Here is a 10,056-nt window from a genome sequence, read left to right on the forward strand (position 1 = left end):
TTTACTGCAAACAACAAAACAAACTATAGGTATTTTTTCATTTCAGGTAATTATTTTAGCTAACAGTTATTCAATGTTTTGAGAAGACAGAGTGCTAATTGCATGACTTCATTTTATCTTTAAAATAGCGCTTCCATGTCATTATTCTTAATATCTCCATTGTATTAAAGTATCTCTAGTTTAGACCTTTCTTCAGAACTGCAGACTTGTGTATCCAACTGTGTACTCAGCATCTCTACTTGGACGTCACGAAAACATCTCAAATCTTATACCTCCAAAACTGGTCTTTAATCCCCCAAACATGCTCTACCCCAAACTTTTTCCATCTTGGGTGACAGTAACCACACCTTTCCAGTTTCCCAGGCCCTAAATCTCGAATTCACCCTTGACTCCCTCTTCCTTTCCATTCTTGCATTCAATCTACCACGAAATGCTGTCACAACCTTCCCAATGTGCCACTTCTGAGAATTACCAGCCGCTAGCAGCCTGGTGCAGGCCACCAGCATAGACCTCGAGGATCCTGTAGTTGCCTCCCGAGATTCTCCCTGACTCCACTCTCTCCCCACATCCTCAAGGCCACAGATAGAGTTATGCTTTTCAAACAAGAGACAGTTCATGCCACACCTCGGCTAAAATCCTGCCCCTGGCTGCCTACATTTAGAGTAAAAGACACAATGCATGTGATGGCCTCCCAGGACTTACCCAATCCAACCCATCACATATCCGACCTCCAGCCCTCCTGCTGTCTCTTCCTCCCCACTGACTAAGTCAGCCAGGGTGGCCTCCTTGATATTCCTCCAAGCTGCCCGGCATATTTCTGCCTTAGAGTTTGGGGACTGGTTATTCTTGCTCCCAGGGAGTGGTCTCCCCATCATACATTCTGACAACTCCCTCACTTCAAGTCTTTGCTCAAATGTCAACTTATAAAATCCACCCTGACTACCCTATTTAAAATCGGAACCTACCTGTACACTCCTCCAGCACTCCCAACCCAAGCCTCTTCAGTGAGCTTCACATCCTTTTCCTTACCCCGTAGCGCCCGTCAACTTGTGACAAAGCACAGAATTTATTTATAACATCCGTTTCCACACGAGAGTGTAAGGAGGGAGAAAGCATGCAAGAAGGAGCACGCAGGCAAAGGCTCTTGTCTGATTTATTCATTGATACGTCCAAGCATAGAGAACAGGAAGATGCTTGATAAATAGTCCTGAAAAAGATACAGATGAGGAAACTAGTAGTGAAGCTCAGAAAGTTTAAGTAACTTCCTCAAGGTTCTAGAGCTAGAAGAGGGTCACAGTAGAATTCACACCTGGGGATGTCTAACTTCAAATCTCTTAGCCTCTCTGCTATCTTTTTTTTTTTCTTCTTTGCGGTACGCGGGCCTCTCACTGTTGCAGCCTCTCCCGTTGCGGAGCACAGGCTCCGGACGCGCAGGCTCAGCAGCCATGGCTCACAGGCCCAGCCGCTCCGCAGCATGTGGGATCTTCCCGGATCGGGTCACAAACTCTCAACCACTGCGCCACCAGGGAAGCCCCTCTCTGCTATCTTAAGTCCATGCAATTCAGGATTTGTTTTAATCAGTGCCATGGAAATTCTCACTCCACTGAATAGGATCACTAAAGTGTTCTCTGTCTAGATTTATATATATATTTTCCATTTAAACAAAGGAAACAGAAGAGGGGAATTCATCATGGGTTATTGCGGTAGTTTTACAGCAATTTTAGCAATAATGACATTTAAGTAATAGTGATATTTAACGATAGCATAATAATAATAAAATAATAGCTCTTAAATGTATTGAAGACGAAGCGCATGCTAAACTCGGTGCTAAAATATATCCATGTATATTTTGTGCAAAATCCTTATGAATATTCTATCAGATGAGCTTTATGTGTAACTCCACCAGGCATACTTCTCTTATTCCGCTTTCAAAGATAAGGAAATTGATGAGAAGTGTGGTAACCGTTTGATCAAGATGAGACTGGTAATAAGTTGTGAGTATGAATTTAAATTCAGGTCTAACTCCAGAATTTGATTCTCAATCCATACATGAAAATTCTGATAATTCCTTTGATAAGGGTATGTTCTCTCCTGGAAAACATCCCCCATTATGTCTGCCTGCGCTCATACCTTCAGAACACAGTCAACTTTGAAACATGATAAAAATGTTTAAATAGTGTGCTTTAATAAATGGAAATATCTTCATCTAAACAATAACACAAAAAGGCAGGCTGAGCCCTCTGAAGTGGCTTCGCTGCTATCTTCCATCCAGAACAAGAGAAGGAATCAACAGCTGCAGAGTAAAGAAAGCATGAAACCCAGAGATGGAGGATTCTGTAAATGACCAATTACAAGACTATTAAGCCACACTTCCACAGCAAGAGGCAAAATATTCCATTAAACTGAAAAGTTTTCTACCGCTAACTCCAAGGCCCACACAAACATTAATGTTGCATTTATTAGGATGTATTTCCCGTGCTCTATCAACTTGACTTTCAGCAACTGTATTAATACAGTCCTTTCGCTTTGCACATATATCTGAATGATGGATTCCATTACTGGAGTTTTGTAGAAAGAGTGGAGTGAATGAAGTAAAGTTTGGGAAGAGCCATCATAATCCATAATGATGGGCACTGAATCAGGACAAGAAGAAACCTCTCTTCTCATTTATTTGAATGAAAATTCTACTATATATTTATTGCCTCTGTACAGGGCCATCTGTTGAATAGTGGAAAACAAGCATCTTTCATTTGGAGGTAGGATTTGTGTGCTCAAGTTTCTATGGGCCTGCAGAATTAATCTTGTTTTAGAAATGAAATAAAATGTAATTTCTTACTGTAAGTAGATGTGGTTAAGCAACTGGCAACTTTGATGTCTTTAAATCACTGCAGTTTCAGGGTAGGCAAATCTATAATTATTTCAAGCACTTCTTTATTGGTGCAACAATTGAGCAGTGTACATAGTGGTCAACAACCTGGGCATTGTCAGACGACTCTAAGTTTGAATCTAGACTTTGCCACTCACCAGCTATGTGACTTTCAGCTATGAGAATCACTTTCTTCAGCTTTGCAGTGTGGATTATTATATGCCCTTTGCAGAACTACTGTAAGAACTAAATGCATATGGGCACAGTGGCTCATAGTAAGGGCTCAAATTAGTACTGTGGTCACTACTAGTAGTATTGAAAAGAAATTAGAACTTCTATTCTCATAAAGTGGGATATGTGTCCCTTTATCATTGTAATTTCGTATCATTTTACTTTTGACCTTATAATTTAATAGCTTGATCCAAGAAACATTTAGCAGTAAATATAATTGAAAGAAGATTACCTGTCAAACATGAAATACTGTAGCATCAAGTGTGCTGGCACAATACTCTTCTCAGATAATTAACCTGTAAAAATATGTTATTGTCTTCTTTTTAATTAAGCACATTGAACATATATATTTACTGTGCCAGTTGGCGAAAGGTCCATTAATTAATCAGTCTAACTATGTGTTGCATAAACGTCTTCTAAACATAATCGTATATGTATTTTATTTGTTGGGAAAATGTGTTTGAGATTGTTCTTTTCTGCCTATTTAAAGTAAAAGAGGGTGAGAAGTAGAGTTAGGCTTAATGTACTTTGTACTCCATTATGCCATGAAAATGCTTCTGTGCCCTGGAGACAACAACAAAAGATTTGCTTTAATGACAAGAATCAAGTATGTTCTAAAGCTTCCAGGTAGGAGGCGTATAGGTTGCAGTTTATATCAGAAGTCTTTGCTCTCTCTCTCAACTGCGTCTAGATGGGAAAGATGTGGTCACAAATGCTTCAAGGTGATATAGTAAATGTTGGAAAAGAGGGGGGTAGGAGGCAGAGTTTTGAATATCTCAAACCTGAGCTAGAAGGATTTTATTTAAAGAAAATAGCGGATATTATTTTTCACTTAAGGAATGCCACTCAGCAAACCTGACATTAATGTAGGAAATTAGCTCTTTTAGCTATGATGCTTTCAAATGCACATTACTGAAAACAAATTCAAAATAGTCAAAGGAAATTTAAAAACAAAAACCAAACAACAACAACCACCTCAACAAACAAGTACTAGAAATTCAGGGATGCAGCCATATTCAGATACAGTTGGATCTGCAAGTTCCAGAGTATCAGCAGGGTTCCAGCTCTCTCTCCATCGCTCAGCCCTGCTTACCTCTGCAAGACTTTATTTTACAGAAAGTCTCTTCTTGTGCTGGATGGTCACTGGGAGTCCCAGAGTCATATCTCCCCAGCTTAGAAATTCCAGAGAGAAAAGACAATTCTTCCATTTTTCTCTGAGAGAAAAGTCCTGGGGAGGAGTCTGATAGACTCAGCCGAGGTCAGATGCCTACCCATGAGCCAATCACCTGCTTTACTGGAGTTCAGTCCCTGGGCGACTCATCCCCGGGGCCCGTGAGGAGGCAGGATGGCATTATCTGGCAGTTCTCCAAGAAAAGCCTGCTGTTTTTGTAAGATGAAAGGGGAGAGGACATGGATAATGAAACCTGTATCTGCTTCTGTAAAATCCACAGAATCTTACTCCCTGCCCTGTGTCGATGACCATGCAGTAAGCTGACCCAGGAGGTCATTTTGCCCACAACAGTCTTTATATATATGACTAAGGAACACACTGGTAAAAGAATATGGAAGAAAGTCTGAGTATGACAAGTCAGCTAGACTGGTATTAACTAAAAAAGCTGTGTGAAAATATCCTGAAAAAGTTGCCCCCAACTCACTCAAAGTCCAAAGTTGGAGCTGGAAATACAATGTCATGGAGTTTGGATAAGAACAGGTTTTCTCCAAGCTGAACTATGACACAGAGATTAGAGACTTCTAGAAACTATACTTTTTCAAAGAAAAAACATCACACGAGAAAAATGAGGCCTAGAAAAATTAAATGACTTAAGCTAATTAATGGCAGGACTGAGACTAGAGTATACTTTGTGTAATTGGCTATGGTCTTTTTGTTTGTTTGTTTGTTATCACTTCAGAACGAGACAAACTTAAAGAAAGGAAACACAACCAAAACTCAGTGGTTGGAAAAGAGACGGATGTGAACGCCATCTTGTTTCTTACGTATAAAAAGTTACCCCTCACAGTGTTTTGGAGGAGAAAACGCTGGCTCTTCCCAACGTTGGTTACATACACAAAGATTCCAAAGACAAGACAAGTGCTTTGCAAACAAAGTAACTAGAACCAGCTCAGGCTTCCCCGCGCCAGGTCCTACGTTCCACGGTCAGAACCACCAACTGTATCCCCCCGGGTAACAAGGTGATTCAGAAAAGCTGGCGCCTTCAGAGAAGGGAGAAAACTTAGCCGGGAAGAGAGTCAAGAGGAAACTTGCTCAGCTTCTTGCTGGGGTCTGAAACGATCCCAATAGAGTCCTTAAACCCCTCAGGTTTCCCCAATCAAGCACCCACGCCTCCAACCTGGGCCACCCCAGATCTGACTATCAGACGACAGAAGTCTGCGGACGCACGGAGAGCTGACCACCCCACGAGAGGGACCTACGCGCGGCCGCGCCCACTCACCTGCCGCTCCGCGGGAGACGGGAGACCTGCCCCGGGTCCAAGTCCTGGGCGTGGCAGACTCGCCCCTCTCCGGGCCCGACTCCAGCTCACCTCGGCGCCGCCCGCCTGGGCGCCGCCATCTTGACCACAAAGGGGGCCTCGCGCCGGAGGCCCCTGAGCGGGCGCCCTGAGCGGAGCCGGAGCGCCGGGGAGGCCCAGGTCGGCGCCCTACGTCCCCCGCGCGCTCGCGCCCCGTCCACGAGCGACGAGAGTCCCGCACGCAGCGCCCGACCCAGGCTTCCGCGGAACCGGCGCCCCGCGCAGCCCGCACCGCGGCTAAGGCGGCGCCGAGGGCGGCCCGGGCGGAAGAGCGGGCGCGGGGCACGCGCTCGGTAACCTGGCAACGCGGCGCAACCCGGCGTCTTCGGCGAACCCCAGCCCTCCACCGCGAGGAAGCACGGACCCCCGCACCCGCCGCCCAGCCCGCGCCGCCCCTCGGTCGCTCCGCCCGCCGCTGCCCGCTGGCTATGGTCTTTTAAATCCGTGATACAACGTCTATATGTAACAAATCTGTTAAACCCTAAATGTTTATGATATTCAAGTAATCCATTATCTGAATTATTCTTGAAGATAAAACATCCAAAGACTTCTTAATTGTATGGGTATACATACATAAAATACACGTGGAGGTAACTTCAAATACAGTATGTGCCTGTCTCTATTCCTTCCCTCTCCGCTCTTCTAAAAAATGCCCCTTTAAAAATTGCTCACTCACCATCTATTAGGTAAATTTGCTGAAACACAGTAAATGTGGAGACAGAAATTGTTATAGAGACTATTCCAAATGGCACTGACACCTGTATTTATGAAATTTTTAAAAGGGTAAGTTAGAGTTGTTTTTTTTTTAAAAAAAAAAAATCCCACTATAGTAACACCACATCATCCTAGGTGCCCAGTTCTATCCAATTACATAAGATGGAGAAAGAGAGAGAGATAGAAACAGAGAGAGAGAGAGAGAGAGGAGAAAGAGAAAGAAGAAAGGAAGAAAACCAACTACTTATGTATAAAATGTTGCTCCCAAAGTTTGAGATTATACTCAAGCATCAATGAACAGAAAGAAAACACTTACAAATTTACAAATGTATTTCATTTATGGTATGAGGGACACAGGTTTAGATTTGCAACACGCTCCCACAAGGGTCAAATTGACCACTTTTTTCTATCTAGTTGCTCTTGAGAGAACAAAACAATTGAAACAGATGCCATTCAATTCCAAGTCTATAGCTTAGACCATGTCACTGCACATGAAATATTGTTCATTCAGAGTCAGCACATAGCAAGAGTAATTTATACTCTCAGAGTATTTGCTCTCAAGTCAATAGCAGCGAAGCCTTGACTAAAAACGTTCCCATTACTTTCCATTGTAATATATCTTACTTATAGCCCATGAAACAGTGGTCAGGGGAGATTTATTCTTTGGACACCATATTATATAATCTCTCCACTTTAAGCCATCCCCCACTCGGCGATTATTTTTTAAATATGTTACTCGTAGTCAATATTAATTTACATTTAATCTTTCTTAGCATTATGAGTATTATTTTGTACAGGCTCAGAAACAAATCTCCCGAAATTCCTCCCTGATGCTCCCTTCAGGCTGAAAATGCATTGCAGTGTGGCTGCAGTGACTTAATTCTAGTTGGCAGAGCCCTGGCCACACACTAATTTCATTAGCCTCAAACTCCTGGATTTGAAAGATCCACTGAATATGATTCCTGTCCTCTGACACGTCACTTACTAACCAATTCAGTGTGCATACAGAGGAGAGAAAGGACTTGCTCAGCTCTGGCCCACCGGCAGGCAGATGAGAATTCCCAGTCAGAGACACTGTTTACATCTGAGTGGTCGTTCTTGCCCGGGTCCTCATTTTCAGGAAGGAACTTCAATCCAGGCTTTGCCGGCAGCTGCAGCATTTGTTACATCCATTACTAGCCCCTTCTTCCTTCCTGCCCCCCAGTGCTTAGCATCCCCCATTTCAGTCACTAAGTCTTCCTTCCCCCAGCCTAGAAGCTTACCTCACCATAGCTTTTTATCTCAAATGATAGGTTTGGCACATTCCCCACAGCAACCCACAGGGACTGGGGAAAAGAAAACTCAGATCTCTGGAGAGCTAAGAATTCAACCATTTAGAGAAGTTTCTTTTATACAGGACCGTCTTCATTGAGCTGAACCCTGCAATCCCAGAGAAGATTCACCTACCCGTTCTTTTCCTCTTTCCCTAAAGTGACTGTGTCTTTGAACAATGGGTCTGTGTTCCACTATTCTCTCTATTCATTTTGCAGGTTTACAGAGGCTGGGAAACTGGGGACTGGACTTACATGCCAGGAGCTTCTAAGATCACACGCAAAAATAAGGCTGCGGGAAGAGATTGTTGGAATCTATCTCTGTATATTTGAACATGGGCAGTGGTTAACCAGGATGCTCACACCAAAGCTTATATCCAGCTTGCAGCACAAGCTACAAGTTGGTGCATCCCTCCTACTACCAGCCTCTTCTCAATAAATGCAGGTGAAAACTGGGGGCTCTTTTCCCTCAGCTGTTCAATCCAACATGAATAGCTGCAATTTGCAAATTAGAGGAAAATGACAGAGTTTTCTCTGAATGGTTTTGGTCCCAACCCACACTGCTAATGCTGGCATTCAGTTCCTTTCCTTCCCAGCCCAGGGAACGGGGGAACTAAGCATAAGGCAAGCGTTCTCTTTTCTTGCAAGTGCCTCAGATCCACACACCAGAGAAGGAATCAGCTCCCCCTGGAATCTTTTTCAGCAAACACAATCCTTCAGCCTAGTCTGCAAGCTCTCTCTTGACTTTAAGATTTCACTCTTTTTTCGACAGGCAGGCCCATCTGCAAGCTCCCAAGCTCCAAGTGAAGGCACCAAAATAATTTTTAAAATGTCAAACAGCAAATGTGCCTTCAACCCCCAGAGCTCCAGTAAAAACACGGTGAGTTGCGCCTGTGGTTCTCAGGTGACTTCTGGCCTCATCCTCCCTGCAGCGCTGCCTCCTCAGGTTCTCTAGGTTAAGCTCAGAGGTAAAGGAAGTGCTTCTGGGTTTTGCTTACAACAGCCCAGGCTCTTCCTGAAAGCAGTACCTCAAAGTGAAGGCTGCCCAGAAGCACTTTTGGCCTTGCAAACATCTAGAGGTGACATACTCAACAGGTGCTAGGGATGCTCAGAGGCTCAGAGGGGCCATACCAGGCTGCAGCTTTAGACAGACACCCCTCCTTCTGGCACAAACACAAACTTCATACCCCTGGGTGCTGATGTAGTGACAGCTTGAATCTCACAAGGAGTCCCCTCCAGAAACCCAACATGCTTCAGGAAAGGCACTTGAGAGGGAGCCAACTTTTTAGCTACGGGGAGCATAAGGGTCAGCCAGAACACCTGGAGAAGGGACTAACTGAGCTTGGGTCCTACCAGGCAGGGAGAGAGCTGTGCATTAGGAAAGGATCACTTCAAGACAGAGATGAACAAAAAACTTGGAGATAGGGGTAGAGAAGGAAAAGAGAGGCAGAAATTGAAAGGGAGAACATAAAAACAGAGAGACCAAAAAAAAAAAAAAAAAAGCAGGGAGAAAGAGACACAAGGAGAGAGACACACAGGAAGAAAGACAGAGAAACAAGAGAACCCATAGTCACGCATACCCTGAAACTCAATTTCTTCATACAGAAGCCATCCATCTATACCCAGGGCGGCACAGGAGCCGTGGGGCCGAGGCTGCGGGAGCAGGCGGTGAGAGAGCACTGCAGCACCGCCCACGGCTCAGCTGGCTCGATCCGCCGACCTCGCATCTTCCGCCGTTGCCCGCCTGCACCCGGAGCTAGAGGACCGCCCGGCCTTGCTCAGCGCACCCTACTGCCTCCTTCCAGGCGCCTTCTTGTCTGGCTCTGAGAATCGCCCTCAAAACCCAGGACTGGGGTTGGGGGCTGCGTTAGGGAGGTCGTGGGAAAGGATGGGCACAGGGTGGGTGCAGAAAAAGCGACTGTGTTTCGCAGTTAGCATGAGCTCACCTCCGGGCTCTGAGCTGGCAGGAGTAGAAAGCTGATCGCCCGGCTCCTGCCAGTGGCCGGATCGCAAAGGCAGTTTAGACGGTGCAAACAACTGCCCAGAGCAAATCACCTGGGGGCACGTCTGCGGGTGGCTTCTCCCCGCTTGAGGACAGTCCCCACGCCTTCCGCCCCATGCCCTCGCAGAGACAGGTTACAGGTCGGGAAATCCAACCCGAGCGAAATGGGCAATTCACGTCCAAATGTAGGTGAAGAACTAGCCTTCGGTTTAAGAACTGCCTCCCTAAGCTCTTCTCGAAATTTTCCAAGGGAGCTGCAGCTTGTCGGGCGGCTTGGGGCAGGGAAGCTGGGGAGTTGAGAAATGCCTAGTTTCTAGGCGTCTTCTCATCTTTCATATTCCTTGCGCCTAAGTGGCTCTCATAGGAGTCCGGCACTTTTACAAGCCTGTTTTGGAACCATATTTC

At 45.1% G+C, this 10,056-nt stretch overlaps 1 protein-coding gene across 1 annotated transcript in view; it reads right to left on the minus strand.

The window, feature by feature from the left end:
- LOC149743867 (uncharacterized) overlaps positions 1-9,376 on the minus strand; it is a 103,988-nt gene extending 94,612 nt beyond the window's left edge. Inside the window, exons 1-2 of the mRNA XM_089906098.1 lie at positions 9,272-9,376; positions 5,548-6,058 (exon numbers count right to left, since the gene is read on the minus strand). Coding sequence (XP_089762224.1) covers positions 5,548-6,058; positions 9,272-9,376 — 616 coding nt within the window. The remainder of the gene's footprint in view (positions 1-5,547; positions 6,059-9,271) is intronic.
- Positions 9,377-10,056: the final 680 nt, after the last annotated feature.

Source organism: Delphinapterus leucas, unplaced genomic scaffold (genome assembly GCF_059928025.1).
Source record: "Delphinapterus leucas isolate spDelLeu-1000000601 "Yukka" unplaced genomic scaffold, BTC_Dleu_Yukka2 spDelLeu_asBTCV2_sq64, whole genome shotgun sequence".
Classification (NCBI taxonomy): domain Eukaryota; kingdom Metazoa; phylum Chordata; class Mammalia; order Artiodactyla; family Monodontidae; genus Delphinapterus; species Delphinapterus leucas.